Raw genomic sequence first — 25,939 nt, forward strand, 5'->3', positions numbered from 1 at the left:
GCTGCTGCCGCCTCAGGTCGGCCCCCCACCATCTGGGACTTGAACCCAGGCCTCTGGCGTCACTCAACAGGGACCCAGCCAGTTGAGATAAAGGGAAATCTCCTGTCAGCCCGGCTGCGGCTGCGGTCCCTGCTATTCACAGGGAAGGGCGGTGACGTCACCGCGCTGGTGAGCCGACTCGCACAACCTGCAATGGTGGCCGCATGCGTTACAATAGCAATGCATGATGTACATGGCATGAAGACTTCTTTAGACAACCAGGTCATTTTGGTTACTATCTGTGTGTTTCTTTCCCTGATGTTTTTCCATGCTTGACACTGAGAGTCACACAAATGACCAGTTAATCAAGACAATGAAAAAAAACATTTTATCAACATAGAAATCTGTATGTGCTACTGTATTTTTCGATGTATATGTGCATAATAAGAGGGATAACTTTCATTTGATGCTCAGTGTATTTGACAACTCCCCCTCCCCTTATCTCCCACACTGTCATCATGACAGCCAACAGATCATACAGAAAAACTGTAACTTCTGAAGAATGTTTCCCTCCCTCCCGCCTTACCTTTGAATGTTGTAAAAATTATACTGCTACAGTATAAAGCTTAAAAGACTTTCCATTTAAATGTTCATCATTGAAGTACAAGCTGCTTGCTTCTATTTGTGAAGAATGTCTTAGAAATCCGTAGGAATATAATTATTTTTTTTTACATGTTAATCTGTTTCAAGTAGAACACAAGAAAGTTTACAAGCAAGAGTAAACCTCTCAGCTGATCTAGCTGTTTCTGTTCCTAATAGTGAATTAAATCTTTTGTTGAAAGACACCAGGGTACTGGTTTCAACAACTTGGCTGGATCTCTTTATCAGACTCTCACAGGCCTTTGAGCAGACTCTTCCTGTTCTATAGTTTAAATGCACTTAGTTTCTGCTTATGTAGAAGTAGGACATTCAAAGTAGGACATTCCTTTAATAATTCCAGCTGTGTTTCTGGTCACTCTTTTCTGGACTGATTCCAGAGCAGCAATTTCCTCCAATGTGGTGACCAACGTACAGTATACAACATTTTAAACGATATCTTACAAGTGGGGATGACATGGAGGTGCAGTGGTCAGCATTGCTGCCTCACAGCACTGGGGCCATGAGGTGAATTGGTGGGGTGCTATCTATGTGGAATTTGCATGTTCTCTCCCTGTTCATGCGGGTTTTCTCCAGGTGCTCCTTCCAAAGACATGCTGGTAAGTCAATTGGTTTATGTAAAAACTGGCCCTGGTGTGAGTGTGTGCCCTGTGATGTACTGGTGCCCCTTCCAGGGTGTATCCTGCCTTGCACCCAGGCTACCCAGGCTCTGGGCCACCGTGACCTACAGTAGAATTTGGTAAGCAGTTATTAAAAGTGGTGATGATGATGTGATCTTACAAGTGCGCAGTGCCATTTTCCTTCATGTTTTATCCCATGCTTAAGGCAAATCTGTCCTCAGCAATTATCTGAAAAGATCACTGTTCCCAGTATTGTGCATTTAAAGTATTTGAATTTCTATTTGAGTATATTGTCTGTCCCATTATCATGCACATCACCAATGAATAATTAAGTTTCTTCATCCCTAAGAATGATAGGTATTATCTCTCTTTTAAAAAAGCAGAACATAGACTCTAAACTGCTCAGTGTTTATCATTATTCAACTTACCTTTGACAAAAGTTCTAAAATGGACTGTTACTGTCCAGTTAGAAGCTCATTTTTCTGTAAATGAGCTTTATTATCCAGTTTGCAGTTCAATGCATAGTACAGAGACTTGGCAAGATTATAGTACTAGAAAGCTTGTTACAATTACTCATAAAATTAAATACTAAATAAATAATAAACTGCTAATGGCTGCTAACTGTTGTTTTGTTTCCATTCTTGTCAAGCTCTAGTGCCTTTAGTGATACAGTTCATCAATCCATCTAAATAAATAGATTAGACAGGGTTTTTGGTATTTATGACACTGTCATGATTTTAATCTTAACTAACTCATAGAAAAGAATTTGTTCAAATCGTGTGTTGTGCAATGTACAATAGGGCTCCGTTCTTGGTTCTATTTTTTAGACATTATATGTTACCATTGGGGAAAAGTTGTTGCACTATAAATATAGCAAGTTTTCATTTGTATTTTGATGAAAGATTATGTTCATACAAAGCTTCACATTGATCAAGTAGTCAATGTACCTTATCAACATTATCACACAGCAAGTGTTTTGTATATGCTAGTTGGCTCTCCTTATTCAAATGTCTTAGTTTGATCATTGATGGTTCAGGGATCTGTGCAGCTACTCCGTTCAAGAATTTTGGTGTCATCTGTGATTTGAACCTTGTATTTGAAGCTTATCTTCACAAAAGTTGCGAGGGAGTAATTTAATCTCCATTATTTTGACAAAGAAAAGGTAATGCATGTTATTATCTTCTCCAGTCTTGATTATCATTATCAGTGCTTGTTTATCAAATGTGAGTCTGGTGTCTTGCTGTTTCTTTGTGCTCTGCTTCCTTCTTGTCCTGTTGTCAATGAAATGTTTGACTTTTAAAAAGAGTGAAGTACAGGCTTGTAAATGTATTTGTTGTAAATGTCAATTTTGAGTACTTGATGGTGTATTCAAACAGGTTATCTTGATATATTTATCTCCATTCTTAAATTTAAATCAAATCTAATTTAAATTTATCATAGATTTAAATCTGTTTAATTGGCTTTGCAGGCTCTACAGTGCTTGCTATTTTCTTCTTTGTATCATCTGCAAACTTGACTAGTTTATTAAATTATACAAGATTCTAAATCATTGCTATAATATAGGATGGGAGGTGTTTCTAGTACAGATCCTTGTATACCATAATGTTGAAAATTCACCCTTATTCATAGAAATTTGACTGTAACTTGTAGAATTTTTCAAAAGCATCAAGCTATATACAACAAGCAGATGTTAATTGCATGCTAAACAGTAATGAGAAAAAAAATTCAGTTATGAAACCTCTTTCAGGTGTGTATGAAGATGGCTTCGCAGCCAGAATCTGTTTTTTGTCTTTTTACTTTTCTGTAAAACATGACCCTGTATTCATTCCTTTGTAGCTTACGCACTGATTCAGCTCCTCACAAAGCTCTTCATATCTAGCAATACTGTGTTATGTTAAACTGATGGATTTCTAGAAAACATAAAAAAATAAATATTTAATATGTAAATCTTGTCTAAACTTAAATTGTCACAGAATACTGTATTATATTATTGGTATACAGGATCTACTCATACTTCATGGTTAATTAATTTGTACATCTGTACACCTGTAACAATCTATAGGGGAATATATGTTTTGTTCTTCATTTGATATTGCTTCCCATCCAGCTGTATGGTAAATGAAGCAGGAATTTGGTAAATTAGCTGAAGTGGTAAAGTTTTAGTGGAATTGTATTATTCAGATTTCTGAATATGAACAAGTAGGAAGAAGTGTGGGTGGATGGAGCTACAGGTAACTATATTGGTGGGTGGATTACTGTTATCATATATAATATTTTATACCTGTTTCTGTGACAAAATCTTTGCATTTATAGTATGTGTTTCATCCAGTACCCTTTACAAGAAGTCATTGTCAGGAGAAGGTCTGATTCTTTTCTTTGCCTGAGCTGTAAAAGCAATCATCCATGTAACCTATGGAAAGAGCAGAGTGGTTTTCTGCTCCTGCTGCGATCCAAAGTCTATTTTTAGCCTGTGAAAGGACTGTGGAGTGTGTTGACAGTGGGAGTCCTCCTTTGTGCCCATGAGATCAGTGCTGTTACCATAGTAATAAAGATTCATGATGTTCCTCCAGTCAAAATCTGTTTTTCAAGCCTCTCCTCCAGGGGAGGAGAACGCATCTTTGGAAAAGGAAAAAGGATCAATCGTTCCAATTAAGACAAAACAGGAATGATGTGAAAGGCAAAAAAAAATAAAACATGGATCTCAGGTGACAGGTGAACAGGTGAAACAAATTTGATGCCAGTATTTTTTCTGTACTCATCCCACTTTGTTGAGGTTTTAAAAGTAGATTTTTAACCTACCTTGTATTACTCACATTTATCATTTTTTGTCTTCCTTGTGTGCTGCAGATCATAATTACATTCTGAATGTCTCTTTGCCCTTACAAGGTATTTAAATGTAGCCTCTTAAAGGTTGTGTGAAAGCAGAATGAGATCTCACAGGAGAGAATATCACTGCTGACCTCATGGATTCAATGCACACATGTGCACCTGTGGCTCTAGGTACTGCTGCTGCACAAGTCTCAATCTTGAAACCTAATTTAAGCAGCTTTCTTGCTTAATTAACATAATTAACATGCGTGTGGAATTTTACTGATGTGGTTGGAAGTGACATCCAAAAACTGTAACTCAAACCGTGAGCCAAAAAAAAGATAACTCGTAGTAGAAAAACATTTTATATTGATTGCTCTTTTCATATGTGTTTTTTTATCTTGTTTTTTTTTCATATGCCAGATTTTGGGGTGATTATTATTCTTGTCATGAATAACATGAGTTTTCTCCGTTGTACGTGTTTATGTTTGCATGGAAGATGATTGATTCTCTAAACTGCTCAAATCAAGAGCTGATTTCTGGGATATGCATCTTAACACATGGGCCATTTTCTGGGTCATTAGGTTTAAGTAGAAGAGTTCTAATAAATGCATTGAATGCAAACCCAGTATTATTTACACCGTTGCTCACATTTATTAAGTCCATGGCTAAGATGTTGAGAGAGAGGAAATATCTTAATGGTGCTAAAAACCTGGGATATTTGTGTTTAGAATTCGCTTGTTTTAGAGCCGAACACTAAAGTGTTTCTTTAATAATTCTGTAGGAAAATAAAACTTCTTCATTTAACACCATACTAAAAACATGAGTACAGAAAGATTTATTGTTCAAAAATGCCTGAAAATCAATGCCCATTTGAATGCTGCTGTATGAATGATTTAAACTATACCATTGCACGTACACACTTGATTTACAGTAAGCACAGAAATACCTAAGTCTGGAAACAATGCACCTCTTTACTCTTGAACCATCTGTGGTGATAGCACACAAAGGTAAGCTAATGCCATATTAGGTGGCTAATATGGTATTATTTTCTATCCTAAGTCTAATCTTGATCATTTATTTTATTTCATTTGCTAGCTTTCCCCAACCAGGCATGACCACTCAAATTCTTTACTCTCATTTTTTTTTTAGGAGAGCCAGAGATGAAACTTGTGGGCAACATGCACGGCAATGAAGCTGTTGGTCGGGAGCTGCTTGTGTATTTAGCGCAATACCTGTGTGATGAGTACCAGCGAGGGAACAACACCATCCTCAACTTAATTCAGAGCACACGCATTCACATTCTCCCTTCCATGAACCCTGATGGCTTTGAGCTGGCAGCCTCTCAGGTCAGTCTTGTGATCTTCTGACTAAGGTAGCTTGTCCCATATCTTCCAAACAAGCATTTTGACTAGTTAGCAGAATCTGTGGTACAAGTGATACAGACTACATTTTTTTTACATTTAAAACCAAACCTAAATCTAATGGCAAGGCAATAATGTAATTCTCATTTTTTTATGTTATAATGCTTGAAGGCTTCTGCACTTCAAATACTTGTTTTCCCTGTGCACCAAGGTCTTTTAACTTTGCTAGCCTCCAAAAGCTTTTTGGATTTTTCCCCTTTTGTTAATCTCTAGTGCATCTAAGGGAAAACCATCATAATCATGTGAAATGAATGTTAAAGCTCTGAAATTGACAGCTATGGAAACTTCGACAGATTTTATGTTACAGACGTTTCAATTTAAAGAAAGCCTTGCAACACAGCTATACAGTACACTTTAAGACTGCAGCTTAAGTAAACAAGTAATTCATGCCTTCATGTATATAGAGAGGCAGTGTGAAGGACTGGCTTCTAGGAAGAGCCAATGGCCAGGGCATCGACCTCAACCGTAATTTCCCTGACCTGGACAAGATAGCCTATCTGAACGAGCGCTCAGGAGGCCCTAATCACCATCTTCTCCAGGACATCAAGAACCGTGTGAAAGAGAACAGCAAGGTACTTCCTATTTTGCTGTTTCATGTCACTGGCATAGTAAATCAAATTAGTAATACAAATTGAATCAATTTTCCTCCATGAAAAAAAAAAAACAATTGCAGTTTTCTGCTGCATTTTTTCCCATCTTGAATTCACACTTGTCTGAATGGAATTGTGACTAAACATGTGACTTAACTGTATCAGTAAACAAGCGATCCACTAGGCCCGGTTCAGTAAACTTTCCAGACTGGTTTGCATTCTTTGCTCAGGTTGAGCAGTTCTGCCTTTACTTAAGATGGTAATTTCTAATGCTTACTTGTATTTCTCTTCCTGGCACAAACACAGACATCAACAGGAAAGACATTTGCAAATGTTATTTATAGGAGACTTTTAAACGTAAGAACCTCAATTACAAAATGAAAAGCTCATCAATGTTTATGTTGATGTTTTTGCTTTTCATGCATTTTCTCTTCAGTATAATTACATCTATCTCTGCTCTCTCTTCTTCAACACTTGAGCTGAGTGGGAAGTTTCAGAGTCTCCACCCACTCCTGCAGTATGCTTTACATGAGTCAAACACTGGCTTGTAAGTGTTTTAACAACTGGCAGCTTTCACTACAGCTTTTTATTCCCCTTATGGTGTGTGGTGTGTTAGTACAAAACCAAAACACTCCATCGAGATAACCCAGAAGCATATGCAAACAGACCTAAAGCCAATTTATGCCAGACTACTGTGAAGATGACTGTGAGAGACGTTCCAGTATGTAACACACAGGGAGTGAAAGCAAGTGTACAAATACTGTATCCTGCAAGTGTTACACTCTAAATACTTTGTTAATATTAATCTGTCTACATCTCAATTTGCAGCTGGCCCCAGAGACTAAGGCTGTCATCAAGTGGATAATGCAAATTCCATTTGTTATGTCAGCTAATCTCCATGGTGGAGACATTGTTGCTAACTATCCCTATGATGAGACAAGAACAGGTAACAGTAAATGTTGCTAAAATATATGCAATACAAGGATTTTGACAGAATCCTTGACAGAAGAGCTGCTTTGCCCAAATGTAGAGGTATTGATAAAAGTTTAAACGCACAACTTGTGTAGTATATTTCTTAATGAGCAATATTCTAAAGGCTTGATTTTTTTGTCGATGGATTATACCATGCTTAAGGTAAAAGTTTCCCAACTGGTGGGCTGCAGTGCAGTGCCTTCGTACCTTAACACGTGTGCCTTAGAAGTTTGAAAATGTCGCATATAAGAAAATGTAAGAAATATGTGAATTAACTAATTGATTGTGGAGTGAGTTCAGTTTTCAAGGACCATGCCCTTCATGCCAGACTGAGATTCAACATCAAAATAAGTTTTTTTTTATTCGTTCTGTGGTTGTGATACACCTTGTTTTCTGTCAAAACATGCAGGCGTGGATAAGCAGTACACCCCGTGTCCTGACGACGCCATGTTCAAAAGCCTGGCTCATGCCTATGCTTCACACAACCCCGTCATGTCAAACCCCCACAGACGCCCTTGTGACATGGAGGGAGATGACAGGTTTATAAACGGAACGACCAACGGGGCAGCCTGGTATAGTGTCCCTGGAGGTACGGCTGCTGAAAGCCCGCAGACTAGCTGACCGTTGCAAGGAAATGACTTCCTCTAGCTTTCTGTGGCATATTACTTGTCGCAATTTACTCTTTTCAAAGTAACTCCCTTTGCTTATCTTTACAGGGCTGAGCTGTATTACTGTTAAAATCTCAAATCATTTTGGGGATTTTCTGTATTTCAGAAATTTCCTGGGGTTGTGGTTACATGGGACAAAGATTCATTTTAATATTACTGCGAAAATAATGTGCGTAACTCACAAAATCTTCATATGGACATCAACAAATCAGCCTTAAAGTCAAAATGGGCAGCTTCTCCACAATTTTGTTTTCTCACAGGTATGCAGGATTTCAACTACCTCAGCACTAACTGCTTTGAGATAACGGTTGAGCTGAGCTGTGAAAAGTTCCCCCCTGCGTCACATTTAAGGAAGTACTGGCTTGATAACAAGGCCTCACTCATTAACTACATTCAGCAGGTAATGAATAAATTCTCATTTGTCATACATATTGTTTGAGACAGGAATTCAGAGAACTGTTCTAATACCATGCTGGCTCGCCTCCAGAAGTGATTACAGTTACAACACATTGCTGCATTGATTCCTCTAGATATTCAGAGATATCCTTTGAGATATAGGTTCATTTAACCAAACAGTTTATGTAGCACAATGTGGGTCATTCATCCTTATCTGGTCAAGCGTGACTCCAATGCTGCATACATTTTGTGATATTTACTTAGGGCTGTGGAGTATCAATACTTAAAGCCTTCACAACCTCAAAAAATCATCATGTCCACTTCTAGCAGAATGAATCTTACTGAAAAAAAATAATGAAAAGGAAAATTATTTTTTATTTTCCTTTGAAATCTGTCAGAAGTGATACATTTCCGTGTGAGAGTTTACTTTGAGTTTAATGTTTCAGGTTCACCGAGGGATCAAAGGATTTGTTACTGACAGCGAGGGAAACCCAATAGCAAATGCAACAATTTCAGTCAAAGGCATCGACCATGACATCACTACAGGTTTGCCACTTTCTTTTCAACCACCAAATAATTGGAAATGGTTCTGTGTCTTCGCAAACTTTTCACTCCGAAATGTAGTTGGCAGAATTTTTTTCTCCAAGAAGAAAAGTTGTCCTAAATTTCACAAAGCTAGCTTACAGTAGATCAAGTATCCAATCTTTGACTCTTCACAACTAAGAAAAGGGAATCGTATAGAAATGCAAAAATAAGAAATGACAAAAATGTAGATGTACACTTCCCTAAATAGGTCTGGAGTCCTTACCTTCATAGTCCTGCTGTCCTAATGCAGTGTTCTTAGGGGACTGCAACTTATTTTTATAATGTAACCAAATCTGGTCTCAATATTTCTAATCTGTTCCCATTAGAACATCAGGGCGTAGTGTGAATGATCACCTCAGAGTATCCTATGATATGTCTAGATGCATTCTTTATACAGACTGATTTCAATTCCCTGTCTGGCACAAAAGTAAATGGAAGACTTTATGGCCTTGGTACAATGCTTGAGTGTCTAAGAACTGAGATGAACTCGTACCCTTTTCAACTCTTCACCAGCTGAGGATGGAGACTACTGGAGGCTTCTGGTACCAGGGGAGTATCAAGTCACAGCTTCTTCTCCATCTTATGAAAGTGTCACCAGGAAAGTGATCGTCCCACATAATCCTGCACAGAAGGTAATAGAGATTCAAGGGATGCTTTTTATGTTTGTTTTAAATGTTTATAAAACAACACAAAATCATAGTTCTCTTCTTTCTATTCTGGGATTGAATAATATTATTTTATTTGGCAAATGTTTTTGCCCAAAACACTTCACAGTAGCATCTCTTACCAGTTTCCTCCTTGTCCAGCAGCAAAGTTTGGAGAGACACTATTTTTAATACATTTCTCCTGACACATACTGTACCTTTATACAACTTTATCCCTCACTTGCTCTGAAAGCTCCTTGGGCTTCATGGTTGATTCTTTGCAGAGAAAAGTGTATTTTTTCTATAACCATGTGAATCACTACTATTTCACACAGAGGCCATTCGATAACTCTGTGACTTTCCACATTTTGGCCACCTAGACTAATGTAGGTTTGTCATACTTTCACTCACAAGTGTCCAGTTTCAGCAGTAGTGTTTCATTAAAAATATTAACTTCTAGAAAGTGTATACATCATTTTTAATTAAAAAAATTGGATGGGGATGAATACTTTTGCAAGGTGTTGTACATGGTTTTAATAATTAGATAAAATATATTGAGTTAATAGATATTTTTCCCCACATCTAACTAAAAAACAAGTAAAAAAGCTAAAAGATTGTGTTCAACTATGATATATCAGAAAAAGAAAATTATTTAAAAATTAACATGTCCCTGTCTTACCCACAGTTGCATTCACAGGAGTCCTCTTCAATTTAAACATTTTATAATTTTAAGAAAACATTTGCTGCCAAGCACATTTCCTGATCATTCATTCATGCAATTTATAAATAAGGTTATATTGAAAACTACCAAATCACACAAAGTTGTGACCATAAAAATCCTTCATGTTAAAATGTAAAATATAAAGTAGTAATAGTAGTACCTCATAATAATACCTTATGACATTGGGATTGTTATTTGAGCATTTGGCATAAATAGAAAAAAGTTTACACAATTTCAAAACACAAACACGACACAGCTGAAATAGTGTGTTTCATTTCTTTTCTTTTCAGTGTGGAATAAAGCTTTACCTATTCCTTTGCTCACTTTTCTTAATGTCAGCTTGTTTCTGTTTAGCTGTAATTTGTAAGTATGTTTGTGATTTTTAATAGGTGGACTTCAGATTGAAGGCACTGCAGCAGAAGAACAATGAAGAACAGCAGGAACTGGAGAGATGGTGGAAGATGATGTCAGAAACATTGAACTTCTGAACAGTCATGGTTATTTCAGCCATTTTAATCTGTTGCTTTCTTCTTTTCAGACAAGTAAGGGGGTACTGGTGAATCTTTGTTCTTGTAAATCATTGGCTTTTTCTCGTGAAATATTTCAGTCTGATTCTCTCTTCTTTGGTATGCACAGACTCCATGAAACAAACCCAAGCAAAAATTTTAAAGTTTGGTTTCCCCAAATTATCTATTCTTATAATACACAGTGTTTCTCTTTTATAGTTTTCAGGAAGTAAAACTGAAAAACAAAATCTGAAAACAGATTCAGCTGCTCATGTTTGCTGTAAGATGTTAAAAGTATACTGATGAAAAAAAGAAACGCAACATTTTCTGGAATGAGAATACTATAGTTATAGGTGGTGTACTTTCACAAAAAGTTGTCAATTTGTTTTAAGCCCCCTGACCAGCAATACATCTTGTGCAGTGAGGCATTGTAAGTTGCCGATCACATGAAAGCTCATTAGGTGCACTTTTACCCAATTTACCAGGTCGAACAATGCCTGATCAGGTCACCTTTACAAAGGCCTTAATTCAAAGCTTAGGTCACTGCAAAAAAAGGCCACAGTTTTCTGTGCATTCCATAATTCCTCGAATGTCACCAGAAGCAAGGGAGAGGGCATGTGCCAGCATTGCCAGATACTATGGAGTAAGCCGTTCCACTGTGTCCCAACTGCAGAGAAGGTTTCAGCAGACCAGCAGGACAGATGACCGTCCAAGATCCGGTCGCCCTCGAGTGAAAACAGAAGAGCAGGACCAACAGATCAGACTGGTCCATCTGAGAGATTGTTTCAGGTCTGCCACCCGTACTGCTGCTGAAATTGCCAGCAGACACAATGCCCGCATCAGTGACAGGACAGTGAGGCTCCATGCTGCTATCCTTAGAGCAAGGCGACCTGTCAGAGGCCCTCTGCTCACACCTCCTAGACGTCACACCCGACTGGCTTGGGCCAGACAGAGGCTGTGATGGACTCATCAGCAGTGGCATCAGGTCCTCTTCACGAATGAGTCATTCTTCAGCCTGTTCCACGCAGATGGGAGGACCAGAGTGAGGAGGAGTAGGTGTTGAGTTTCTTTTTTCCATGAGTATATATACATATATTTTAAAAATACAAGGAGAACACTGGTATCTATTGTACTAGGAAATGTTTTTCGACATCTTAAGTCCTCTTGAATCAAACATTGCTTTGTACTTCCAAGCAAAAAAATAATATAAAGTCAGTTTTTTGAGAGACTTTTTGATTGTTTCCCTTATACGCTTTAACTGTATCTCATATTGTACAAACATATACTGGTGCTGGTAACATCTGAGTCAAAATGGCAAAGCTACATGTGCCACTATGAGCTATAAATCATGATACAAACAGGATTCTATCAAATCCATATGCCTAAAATAATCAAAGCTCAGATGATAAGAATGAATCATTCTGTTACAAAAAGATACAATAGGTCATTTTAGTGGGAAGGAGGTAACATCCATCAGTGAAAGCTTTGTCATGTTTAAATTGGAAACGCCCTTGCCTTTAACCTTTTTTAATGGCTGAAAATTCTGATTAGACTTTTGTGTTTGCATAACCACAATATATACTGCATGTACAGTAGGAGGGATTTAGAAAATAATAGTGGTAACTTTAACATTACTTTAAACATAAGAATAATTATAAATCCATAATGCTTTATTTCTTGTATACAGTATAAGGCAATCATTGGTACTTTATTATCAACATACTAGCAATTATCATACCGGGGATAGTAAATGTACAAAGGTTTACTGTGTAATTGCCTTTTGACGGTAATAATACCTGTTATATACTTCATTAGTATCAGAAGGTAAGGCATATTTAGACATTAATACCTAACAAACTAGCAATAAGCTGTTTGTCAGTCATCAAGAACTAAAATATGCTTTATAATGTACACCTAATAATCTGTTAACTAGTATGTTAAAAACTGTGTACATTTAATGTATGGCAGTACTGAATGATAATGTGAGTAAATAAGCAACGGAGTTTGATAATTATACCAATGATCTTTTAATAAAGTTTACAAGCTCCATTAAACTCACTAGAGTTCACAAAGCAGGTAATTTAATTGCAAATGTTGAAATTTATTCCAACCTCCTTCCTAAATTTTATGTACAAGTTTACCCTGGTCTAGGTTTACTTTATCAAAGCACCATGTGGCACGTATCTAGCAACCAGACAGATACTGGCTGGTGACACTATAGCCAAGCTTAATTTTTCATCTGCAAGGATCACCTCACTAACCTCAGTGATCCCGTAGACTGACTAGAGTAAATCACATGTCCAATGTGACAAGATATCTCTCTGATATTATCAAGTGAGACAGAAAATCTTTGTAATGTGCTTCAGGGCTCTACAAGTTATAAATATTTGATTGGATACTCTGGATAAAACCATTTTTTTAAACATTTATATACTGTACAACTCAAAGTTTATTTATTTAATGTATAGTTTTCAGACTCTATATATATTCAGTAATCTATATTACTCCAAGTGTTATAGTGGATGTCAGGTTGCACAAAATAAGAGAGAATGTTTACATAACTATGTAGAAAATTATTTTTTTAAATAGAAGCTGATATCGTTGTAGTAGTTTCTACCTGTGCCAAACGTCTGTGGAGCAAATAAATGAAGCTATTCATTTCATCTTGAAGAATGGTGTTTTTTTCCTCACCTACAGGATTCTGAAATATTTGCTGAATCTCACTGTAACATTTTACAAACTGCATAATTTTGTTACCTAAATGCCTCTGAAAACTAATCTAGAAACCATTACAGAAGGTGCTTTAATCATCCATTTTGTCATCCATAGACAGCAGCACTGTATTCTTATATTGACTCAAATACAATAACCTAATTTTAACACAAACCTGTCATGATTGAATTTAAAAACGTGGATGCTTCTGTCACTGAAATATTAAGGATATTCATGAAAAATGAATGAATAAATAAATCTTCCCCTTGTCTAAATTTTAAACTGTATGCAATCTGACACTGCATGTTTTTCCAAAGAAAATCATTTTTAGTTTTGCTTTTAATTATTTTAACTTCATGCACAACAGATTTTGTCCACCAATCCTATGCTCTACTGTGAAAGACTGTAGGTAACATTTAGAAGATCACATAATTAAAAAATGAGTATAGGAATTTGCCGGGATTGTTGGAATTAGTCATTTGTCCCTTAGAATTTCTCTGTAGGAAGATGTTACTTTTAAATTTGGGCGGCCCATTCCTTTCTTTCCAGGTCATCTATAATTTTTAATTGCCGCGTGATTGGAGTAAGTCCCAGGTAAATGTGTGGAATAGGAACCTTCTGATTGGCCAGGGGGCCGCGGCAGGGGGCGCTGGGCGGGTGGTAAGGTTGAACTGGAACGGTTCGTACTTGTACATGTTATATTGTAGTATACCTAAGAAAATGAGACAGAACAACACCAAGGTTATTCACTGTGTACATTCATTAGACTCCAGATATAAAAACTGAACTGTTTTTAATTTTTAAATTGCTGTTTAGAAATTGATCATTTTTTAAATACAATCTAAATTTATATATTAATTGGACATAGCAATATATATATATTATATGTATATGAAAAAGCCTAAGTATTTTCCTTAAAGTCATCATAGTCAGAGCAGGAGGCTTTATAGCAGGGTGTTTTTTAGAACTTCCCACAAAGTGCTCAAAATCCCCAACCACCACTGGTGCCTTGGCCACCCTTTATATATCAAACATGATCTGATTACAATCTAAATTATGTGTATGTTCATCAAAAACCTTCCTCAGATAATCTAATCAATTATAAAATTATCACCTTGTGTGTTTATTTACAATACATAAGGGCCTTTTGGCGGCCTCTAGTGGCAGATCGCCTGCACTTGCAGTCTTTCCTTTGACCAGCCCGCCACACCCTCCTTTTACGATCTTTTTCAGAGCTTTTTAACGTCAAAGTCTGAAAAGACAGTCTACAATTTTACATCAATAAATAAAATGGTTCAGGTGTATTCAAAGTCTCAGCAAGTATTTGTTTGAATTATTCTTCTAGGTAATCTGATAAATTTCCAAAGATTGGCACTTCTCCAGAGCCTGAGTTTTGCACCAAGGATGTTGCAGTTTTATGACCTACCTACAATGATTTGATTGAACTGATCCTCCTTACCAAGCTACAGCAGATAGATCATTTGAAGTCTTCCTTTATATCTATATACGTATCTTTGTAACTATATATATTGACCATTAGTCTTGTTTTACCTCGTCCTGGTTTTTACCAAACTGTAAGGTTTCATAACGGTTGTCCTCTCTGGTAGACTCCTAATAGAAATAATTCAGAGGAGTAACAGTGAATATTAAAATAACGAATACATTTGTTTTATTTAACAGATAATTTCCTATGAAATAACAGGTTTATTGTTTTTAGCAACATACTGTACAGTATTTACATTTATATATCAATATATACAAAATTTTTGTCACACTAAAACTTGCTTATTTATTAATAGTGCTTCTACATGTCTCTCAATTGATTAAACAGCTTCATGCATGAGTGAAAAATAACAATGGACAAAATATTTCTCACATTACTTTTGGCATTAGAATATTGGGCTATGTGTTTTTTTAACACACGAATTATATAGCTTGTATTATTCTCTAGCTTATAAGGACTTGTTTGAAAAAAGCAATAAATTCAGAAAATCTGGTTATCTCATTTAAAGCCCTTTTCAAGAGCTTGCCAGTAAGACTAAACACTTAGAAAAGTCTGGTACCAACCACAGGTAACACAGCACCATACTATTTACATTAACACGGAAACACCTTGAGTTCCTTTTGAAAATGTGAACAAAAGACACTTTATAGATAATAATACTAATCATACTTACAATGCTAACACATTTCCTCTTTAGAAAGGAAATAAGATAAATCATGTATGTTTGTGGGCCAGCACAGTGGTCTAGTGGTTAGCATTGCCGCCTCGCAGTGCTGGGACCCTGCGTTCGATTTCAGACCTGGGGTGTGCTATCTGTGTGGAGTTTGTATGTTCTCCCCAGATTTGTCTGGGTTTCCTCTGAGCGATGCCTCCCACTCTTCATAAATATACTGGTAGGTTAATTGGCTTTTCGGAAAACTGTCCCACATGGGAGTGTGTACGTGTCTGTGTGTGCCCTGTGATGGATTGGCATTCTGTCCAGGATGTACCCTGCTTTGCATGCTTTGGGATAGACTCCAGTCCTGCCGTGACCCAGAATTAGAAGTGGTTAGAAACTGGATGGATGGGTGTAAGTATGCATGTGTAGGAATGATGAAAGGCAGTGCTGTAGGTTATTTTGTAGTATTTAGTCCAGGAAAGCCAGACTCATGAGACAGATGAAATCAACAGACTGTGGCTGAGTATGTAAGCAGAAAGACACAGAAAGATACATGATCTTCAAATAACGTCTGGCTTACCACACATGCCTGCGGAGGTACCTACATGAAATGGAAAACAAACGCAGATCAAAACAAAATGTTTAAGCATATCATAATAAAAAGTACTTATTCTGAAGTAACCAAAATCACTGTAGTTGAAGGTTAGACAAAACAAACTTCATATCAAGCCATTTGTTATTTTGGAATGATAAGGTCCTTCATAAAAAAAAAGAAGAATTAAAATTGAATTCACTAGTGGCGTAAGCCAATGGTCTGTGTATGCATGCTTACACTTATACAGTACAAACAGTAAAGGTATAAACTCACTACTTGATTAAAGTATGATTTTAAATGCGATTTTTTAATATATATCTTATGGAATCCTAGTGTAGTTTAAGCATTATTTTTCATAGACGCATAATTTAACAAAGTTAAATATCAGTACAGCTGTATGTAATTAATACATTTTCAGCAGAAGTTCTTCATTTCAAGCTTTATTATGCCCTAGGTGAAATATGTTTTGTGGAAAACAAAACACAACGATAGAACAAAAACCAAAAATCACCAACAAAGAGTTCAGGGCAGCAATATTTCAGGAGTCTAGTACTCTAAATCTATTTTTGGTTCTACTTTGGGGATTATTAGTGAGATTGATCTATTCAAAATATTTTAAGGTTCACTATTTGCATAAAATATATTCCCTATATTATATATATGTTAAAAATTGATAAATATATATCTCATGAAACAAAACACAAGTTACAAGTAACATAAGTAATACTTTTATGTTAATTTCATTCAATGTATATAAAGTACTTTCAGTTGACTAAAATAGACTGTTCCTCAAATAAAAGGTTGCACTTTGATCTGCAGGGAAACTGTTACAGGAATGTATATATCACAGTGATAAAGCACTGAGCTCCAGGACCAGCAGAGTAATATATGACCATTGGAAATTGTTAGACCACTTATTCTTTGTGAAATCTTGCCTCAGCTCCAGACCAACACCTTCATTGTACTTCCTCTAACTTTATCACTGACTGGAAAAGACATTTTGTTATAAGATAACATCTAACCTTCTTAACACACTCTCCTTCTCATGATTAAAAGAGTGCTTTTTGCTGACTTTATTCTTTTTCTACAGTATGTATTCTGTTTTGTGTTCTTTTGCTTTTATTACAACATATTCTAAAACAATTAAAAGAAAACACAAACTGATATTGAGAAAGATATAGACAGACTTTTTAAAAGGTGTATTATTTTGAGTAGATTTATTTATGAATTTTTTACATTTCTAACTATTATATGTGGATACATTTAGCAAAACTTTATTTTGTTTTGTTCCGTGATTAAATAAATTCCAGCAAGCCTTACAAGATTTTTGATAGCTTTTGGTTTTGTATGCACAATTTTGTAATTTTTTTAAATTACCAGACTTAGAAAAAAATGTGTGAAGTGTACATTTACCTGCGCATTTCTTTTTTTCTTTAAGACCAGTAATGCAATCAAAGCCACCAGGAGGCAGAGAGCCACAAAGCTTGGGAATCCAGCAGCCAGACCAATTGCCAAATTACAGTTTTCCTTCAAAAGAAGCATGTTAGTCTTTTTTCTATGCAGTAAAGCCACACATTTATTTATATTACCTAAAAATTTATCTTACAAGTAAAAACTTGAACTGTCTGTTATTATTTCAGAGATGAACATTCAAATGCAACATTTGGCTCCCAGTTCTGTTATTTCATATATTTAAGTTAGGAGTTGAGCAGCAAGCTTGGAAGTCCATTGATCTATTGGGTGTCTTGGAATATTTTTGGTTGCTTGTCTCTGGACTGATTCCAGAGCAGCAATATCCATTCATCCATTTTCTAACATTCCAATATTCCAATTCAGGGTTGTTGGGGAGCTGGAGTCTATCACAACAAGCAGAGGGTGAAAAGCTTGGCAGACCCCAGGACAAGACGCTGTCCATCAGAAGTCTCTCTCTCTCTCACACACACACACACACACACACACACACAGAAACACACAACCACACACCAGGGCCAATTTTCCCAGATGCAAATTGATCAACAGATATGTTTTTGGTCAGTGGGAGAAAACCAGAGCACCACTTAAGTGTAGGAGACCATACAGACTCCATGCAGACCACACCCCAGGTCTGGAATTGAATGCAGGGCCTCAGCCGAGCAAGGCAGCAATGCTAACCACTGCACCACTCACCAGCACTATTGTTTTTTAGCATGTACTGACCAACATTGTACAAAATATTACAAAAGAGATAACATACATGTACATTGTACAAATTTTTGCCTTCAATTCTTCACTTTTAATGATGAATCCTACAGTATGTTTCTGTTTACCTTTTATTTGCTTAATTTTATTCTTTTATTGCTTCCCCACATTGTCTGATTTATGGCACATCATGTTGCAGTGTAGGCAGCTATGAATTTATGAAGTGATCAGCAGATTTCTACATCATAAAAGTGACAAATTTCCTCATAATGAATGTTGTCTGGTTCCCGGGTGCTACTGCATCAACATGAGCTTGTTCAATTTCAGGAAGTACCACATACTTTTATACCACTTTGGCCCCTACTGGCATTCATGCAAGATATAGATGTTTGTTTTACATTAAAAAACAAAATCCTTAATAACACTTAGGATCAATGCCAGTGAAGGAAAAAACAACAGAATAACACGTACTATAAATACTTGCAATGGCCTACAGTATATGGTCATTAAAAATTGGAAAATTCAGTTTTCAGTGATTTTCACAAATAATAAAACATGCTGCTCCTGCCTTACAGCGTGGTGTATGCTGTAAGAGTCTCACCTTTTCTGGTGGAAGTAGGACTATGGTTGGTGTAGGTGAAGTTGAAGGCTAAGGATAAAATTAAACATTGTTATTCAAAGGCTCAGGGCTGCTTTTAGAATGATTAATTGTGTCATTGGTATGTGTTTAGATATCTAAAGAATAATGTCCTTCAAAAAGTCTTTTATCACTAAACCACTGTTAATTAACCACTGTAATTAATAGTTATTGTTCCAAGATCCTACCTTTGTACTGCTTTCATCTGATTGCCACATCAAACTGCAGTTAGGAGAAGCCAAGCAAGTGGCTTAAAATAATATAAAATAATCAATTTTGCATCTATCAAGTCTATTATTTTTTTTCTATTTAACTGACAGTTATTGATAATATGAGCTCATTTTTAAAAATACCTCTTGAGAGTAAGTTTCAAGTAGGAGTGCACTTAAAGTCTTCATCAACAAGGGCTAAATACCACTTTTATTTACTTTATGAAAATCCGTATAATGTGCAACAATAAAGCCCATATATGATGTGCAACGTCATCTGTCAGAAAATTATATTTCAACAAACTATAAGCTATTGGTTAAATACATATTTAAACAATACTATATAAATATGTATATATGTGATATATAAATACACTATGTTTTTATATATTTAAACATATAAATACATATTTAAACACAACTAAATATTATTGTATATTAGATGTAATATTCAACTGAATAAATGGAATGCACTATATATTAGAAAAAGACAGCTTTATTTGGGCAAATTTGAAGTGTCTATGAAAAAAGTTTAAAAACTGAGCTAGCTAGCAGTTAAATAATTTGAGGATCTCATCCAGTAGTTTCTCGAATAACACAGTGTAAACAGACTCCCACAGTTCTCTGAACTCTTTATAGTATAATGTCCTCAAAATGTTAACCTTTATTCTAGACATTACATATGCAGATCCAAAATATATTCCAAAACATACCAAGTTATTATTATTATAGTTTCGTAATTGGCCTTTCTCCTCCTTGTTCTACAGTATTTAAACATTGGGAAAAGATTAGATCGATATAGCATTTTCTCTAGTAGATGATGCGCCAAACTGATAAAAAAGAAAGCCATGTTTGTCATTTCAGTCTCAGTGATTTCTCTACCACTGTGAGAAAATGTAAATCCCCAGTGATGACCATTTCATCCGTTACACATCTAATCTCGACTTCATTGTGTAAGACTCATATAAATACTCTCTGAACGTGGTTGTTGGTTTTCATCGTCTGTACTACAGTTTTGAGGGTATGTCCATGTTTATTACATTATAAATGACATAATGTTATTACATTATATAAGATCCCATAACATTAACTTTGTATTGCTAAACTGTATATTTAAAACATTAGTAGGGCTTTTCCAGTAGTGAATAAAACACATAAAAAAGCACTTATCTAGATTCCAATAGTCTTTGTTTTATGAATGATGCAAAATGAGTTTCCCAATAGATGGCACCAGAGTCATGTTTGTACGTATTTGCATTTCTAAAGTTAACATCTCTAGAATGTGTTCATAATTATTCAGTTTAAGACTGTCTTACTGCTTTCATTAAAAAAAACATACAAATGTATTTTGTAGTACTGAATACATTGTTTATTATTTTAGAATATCTTTTAGCTATTTATTCTGTTAGGTATTGCAATTAATAATAGTAAACAGGTTTCTCCTGCCAAAATTTCAACCATAATAGAGAAGTAGCACTTCACATGACCATGGGCTGATTTTACTGTTACTGTGTCAGCATATACAGGTTTAAAGCTTACAAGTGTGCAGTATGTTCACCTCCCTCACTTTCATTACCTTAACCTCCATTTAGTGTAGGCCTTTTATTGCAAAGGCTGCTGCCTGGCTGACATTGCAGGAGACCTTAGTGAATTGGAAGCACCTGTCGCTAGTGGTAACAGATGTACAGTGGGTTCAAACAGGAAGAGCTGAAATTTTGAAAACAAAATGATCTGGGCTTAAGTGTTTAAATCAGAATGTGGGCTACAAAAAGAAAAAAACATTCTGGACTACAGCAACTTGTAGTTGTAACTCCATTGTTTTGAAATCTCATTGTGTGCTTTTGAATATTAGTTGAGATTTCCTTTTTTGATTCAAGGAACGGACATCTCTTTAAGAGGAATAGTACTGAATCTCACCGGTTTTGATGTTACATTAGGTGATGAGGTGGTGTTCCCTGTCTAAAAAGGACAAAATGAAAATCCTGCAGTCAGACATAATTTGAATAAACAATGTACATATTTAATATAATTTTATAACAGCACCAGAATGACACCTTATTGCCCTCTTTTCATGTAATCAAATAATTTAATTTTCAGTCTAGACAGGAAAGACATTAACTCATCAAAAGAGAAATTGCCTTCTGAAGGAAAACACATATCTAAATCCCTCAGACTGGAAAGATCCTACAGCGTTACCTTGCATGGCTCAAGAACAAGTCCCACTTCCAAATCTTTGTAGCTTCTGTGTTTTATAGAATTGATTATTTTCTTGAAACTGAAATACTGTATAATAGCTCTGATTTTTGGGTTTATCTAGAAATATTTTTATTTTAACAAACTTGAAGTTCAAAATGGGAGTGGGTATATTCCTCTGTTTCAACAGGTTTGTAATCAAACTTAGTAAAAACATACAAATAGTTGTAAATAATGTAAAAGGGGGGTGTTCATAGAAGCTAATTAATTACCCTAGCTTGAGGATAAGTACATTCCGAAAGTTAAATAATAAAATGTCCCTGCTAGTCATGGAATATAGAGTAAAGGCACATAGCTTCATTTATGTCCATGATTTTGGTGGCAATAGCATAACGGACAAATATTTATTTGCCTAAACTAACACACAAGGCACAAAATCAGTATTTACGAAGCACTATTAATGTAATATATGTTCCAAAGCTCAAAACACCACATCAAACCCTTACACACTGGGACATCCATGCTTACACTCAGAGATATAAATGTGTTCATTTTTTAAAAATAGACCCATGTTCATTAAGGAAATAATACTCCAAAAATAAAAATGCACTATAGATTGATACTAAAGTAATACTCTGGCCCCTCTGCAAAAATGCATTTAAATACTACTGTAGCAAGAGAGACAATCTTTGCCTTGTATATTCTTGCAGATATAAAGAAAGGGAAATAAGTGTGGAAAATACAGTTTCTGCACCTAAATTTAATTAATCCCTTCAGCACCCAATACCTGAATGTATTTGATTCATCAAGAAAGGATCCAACTCCTGTCCTTGCTATCCCATCTGTCTCCTGCCCTGACAACTAAGTCAACATTTTGAGTATACTGTACCATTTGTCACATGACCTGGCTGGACAGTTGCGGAAAGTCCCTGCCTCAAAAGTTGTCAAACATCTGGTGGTCCCTGTTTGATCAATTGGCTTATTGTATCAGAAAAACCTGAGCTGTGCAAAAACCAATATTTTCATTCCCCTTTATGTCGGAATTCTGATTAAACTGATGCCCAGACAGCTGAGAAACAATAAAGTAATCAATACAGACATTCAAGATGTACTCAACACATACTGTAGCAACATACACTGAGAAATATTAGCAATTCAACCATTGAGCGGAAAGCGATAGATTCTCTTGTGCTTTTAATTACAAGTACCCTGTAAAACACTGCATTGTGCTCTATTGTAAACTTTTCCCAGCAAGGGGTAGTACTGTATAGCTTAAGCACAGTTCCCAGTTGCTTGCTTTTAAAATACTGATATGCCAGGGAATGGTTTGGTGACACCTCAAATTGCTCAAAATTTAGTTATATGAATTATAAACCAGTCAATTGTGTTTTTACTAAAATAACAGAGGCAGCAGTTTTCAGTTGTTTATTCTTTAAACTCTCCTATTTCAGAACTGGATCATGTGCAATAGGAAACATGTTGCTTTTCTGAAATCTATTGCACTGATTGACCATGTAAACAGCCTTATTGCAGCCAATAAGGAAACTACCCTGGGATTTACTGGAATAACCACACATGCACACCTTTATTTACAGTGGTGTATATTAAATATCTACACTATCATATTTCATTCTTTTTGTTAGAAATCAGTGAAACGGAAACAGGAAAGACTTAGCAATAACAAAGCATATTAAACATTGAATATAAATTTAAAAAGATACCAAATATGCAGTACTTACCAATAAAAACACAACAGTATCTTGTGTGGTCTGTGAAAAGGAAAAATATTTTTTAAGAGATTCTGTTTGCCGTCTAGACCTAAAAAATCAGACATTTTAATTCTGTAACCGAATAACATTATTATTCAGTGATTCATTCTTCCATAGTCCTATTCCATTTTTACATAGAACTGCAATTTACTAATTATTTGAGTGTGAAAATATTAATGATTGGCTAACAAAGTTCTCATCACATCATCAGCTTTCTATCATTAACTGCATTTTTTATGTGTGAGCATTTTACAGTAAAATATTTATTAGCGGTTCCATTTTTGAGTACAGTTTATCTTCTTTTAGTAACATCACCACCATCTGGGTGTACAGTATGTACTTGAGACTAAAAACATTTTGCTATATTTAATGTAGTTGACCCAGACCAAATTCATGTGTTTCATATTTCTTGATGAAAAACAGATTTATAGAAACACACATTTGCTCTCTTTTAAATCTTCAGTTGTTAGTTAGACCCCCCGAAAAAATATTGAAGTCTTATCCTCAAGAGTGTGGGCGGGTCACATGGAGGTGAATGTGTTGACCACTTAAACTGCTTATACTAGAACTAGACTTGGAATTAAAGGCTATTAATCTATACTTTTTGTTATTAATTAACTGCCAAAAGTTGGATTATGTTTTATCATACCTGTGCATTGCATGTCTGTTAATACAGAAATAACTTATTTCCTGTAAATTGATGCGTATACAACAACAGTTCAATAAGACCGACCATCTTAATGTTTTACTGAGAACCCACTCCTGCAGTTATATTGTAGACCATGTACTGGATGTTTGCAAATTATACCTTAAATGTAATTTAAGGCTTTTTTTTCTAGATAAGCAAGTCATTTGTTTCATTACTGGGGTAAAATCCTTCCTTGTAAACATGGACAAAACACGACTTCATAATAACTTTATAATAACCAGATTATGACAATTTTGAACGTTGACCTGTAAGTTCTGCAATTTTTTATCTTATCGTGGGGTTTTTATAGGCACTGTATGAAAAAACTTTCTTCACTTTCATTATTCATCCTTTATTGTATTACAGAATTTGTCATATGCTTGTTGAAAAAAGCCTTTCTAGAGCCTTAATTTTTCAGACTTTTTTTTTTTAATCAATCTCAATTAATGTGGCCTACAAAACAGTAGGTTACTGTATATTACCCAGCACATGCAAATATATATCAGAAATAGAACACAGCAAATAGATAAGCAAGCAAACAAATGCAACGTGATGTGGCAGAATTTTTCAAATTTGAAACAATCATATTATTTTGCTTTTTAAAACCACATAATTGCCTACTGTTAACCAGTCATTATCAATAGTTTTGTACCAGTACGCATGGTACCAGTTCAGGGAGTTCTACTGCAAGTCCCAGTCCCACAGCAGAGTTACGAGTGACTGGAATGGAGATGTAGGAGATTAAACTAACAGCTCATCGGTCCCTGTCACAGTATACGCTACCGGAAATGTTACTGTGTGGTATATCTAAGACCCCAGACCCAGAGGTGGCTGACCAGTTGAGTGCTACCAGTTGGGAAACAAACTGCAAGTGACCTACTGTATAGCAAAGAGTCTCACAGTGACATATTCCACACTATAGAAATTATTCTGGATGAGAATTTCTTATTGATTCAGACACTTTGCTTGAGACCCAGATTTATTTTTTGTGTGATTAATATGGCTCATTTCCTGATCTGTGATAATGCATTTATTATGTCTACTAATTAAAATTATATTTCATAATCAAGGAAATGGCACTTAAATTTCACAGTTTCAATGCAATTTACAAATATATTTCCGAATACTTCAAGAATTATTGCCACAGCTCCTTCAATACGCATACAAAAAAGTCTAGAATTTATAAGTTTCACAGGCACTTGAAAAAGAGTCAGTAGTTCACAGAAGCAGTACTTAACAGTCATGTTCTTTCAAATTTCATGCTCTTGAACTGACATTTTCTCACTTAAAAAAAAAACCTTACTCCACACAGAGTAGCTATACAAACACATAAGCACCTATTCAATCTGTAGTCATGTTTTACATTCTTTTTCAGTTCTGTTTGTGTGAACACTTACTGTTTAATAAAATAAAATACCAAAACATATATCAAGTTAATGGACCTTACCATTTTAAAGTTGTAGAAGCTTAGGATAAGCAAGAGATTTGATCTGCCACACATCTGGTGTCACTGGTACTGCCTGCTACGAAAGCTTAAAAGAAGAGGAAGCAAAACTGCTGTCTAGTGATCAAAGTCTGACCCCTTGGCTACATAGCAGTTAGCATGGACTGAAAAGAGAATAATCTCTTTAAAGAAATGGGGAGTTAACATTGTGTCCACTAACTCTGGGAGAGGCAGAGGTGCTCTGGGTTAGTCTTCATGAACCAGGTGTGTTGTGGGCTGTTACAGTAAAAAAGTTTTAAACAAAATAGTAAAAATTAAATTATTGGATATTGTTTTTTGTATTTCAAGTAGGTAGCTGCGTCAGCATGCGTAGGCTGCGAAGGAACAAGTAATAGGTTTATTCCATGCTGAAAAGAGAAGAAAGGAAATAACGTTTCGGCCGTGGAGCCTTCTTCGGGTGTGAGGGTTGTGTTTTGTATTGTGCATTAAGATAGTAATTAACTGTATTGGAGTTGGAATTGATTTACTGATTTACTGAGACACTATTATTTTATCATTACTTTTGTGTTGGGTTTTAAGCAAGGTGAATGTTGTCTGCTTACTGAGACTAACAAGCAAAACATCAGATTGCTAGGGCTTGACACAGAAGATTTAGGTTTCTTTTAACTTAGAATAAAAAATAACACAAGGACAATCTTTCAGGTATTTTAAAATCCTGTTTTAATACCAAGTGTGTACCTTTCAGGCACTTAGGATCATTAAATATAATCCCAGTCAATACA

General features: G+C 35.6%; 2 protein-coding genes across 2 annotated transcripts in view; one reads left to right on the forward strand and one right to left on the reverse strand.

Annotated features, from left to right (window-relative positions):
* LOC148834943 (carboxypeptidase E-like) overlaps window positions 1–13,239 on the forward strand; it is a 28,215-nt gene extending 14,976 nt beyond the window's left edge. Inside the window, exons 2-9 of the mRNA XM_088916167.1 lie at window positions 5,217–5,413; window positions 5,893–6,060; window positions 6,907–7,024; window positions 7,460–7,639; window positions 7,979–8,118; window positions 8,561–8,660; window positions 9,213–9,331; window positions 10,454–13,239. Coding sequence (XP_088772293.1) covers window positions 5,217–5,413; window positions 5,893–6,060; window positions 6,907–7,024; window positions 7,460–7,639; window positions 7,979–8,118; window positions 8,561–8,660; window positions 9,213–9,331; window positions 10,454–10,552 — 1,121 coding nt within the window. The 3' untranslated portion in view covers window positions 10,553–13,239. The remainder of the gene's footprint in view (window positions 1–5,216; window positions 5,414–5,892; window positions 6,061–6,906; window positions 7,025–7,459; window positions 7,640–7,978; window positions 8,119–8,560; window positions 8,661–9,212; window positions 9,332–10,453) is intronic.
* LOC148834946 (uncharacterized) lies at window positions 10,473–25,173 on the reverse strand. The gene is made up of 8 exons (XM_088916164.1): window positions 25,161–25,173; window positions 22,996–23,025; window positions 20,981–21,022; window positions 18,819–18,866; window positions 17,453–17,566; window positions 16,025–16,045; window positions 14,834–14,893; window positions 10,473–13,994 (listed from the first exon to the last, which is right to left on the reverse strand). The coding sequence occupies exons 1-8, from the start codon at window positions 25,161–25,163 to the stop codon at window positions 13,833–13,835; spliced, it is 480 nt and encodes a 159-aa protein (XP_088772290.1). The 5' UTR covers window positions 25,164–25,173; the 3' UTR covers window positions 10,473–13,832.
* Between the last annotated feature and the right edge of the window lie 766 nt (window positions 25,174–25,939).

This window comes from Atractosteus spatula, chromosome 5, assembly GCF_055471065.1.
Source record: "Atractosteus spatula isolate fAtrSpa1 chromosome 5, fAtrSpa1.hap1, whole genome shotgun sequence".
NCBI lineage: Eukaryota > Metazoa > Chordata > Actinopteri > Semionotiformes > Lepisosteidae > Atractosteus > Atractosteus spatula.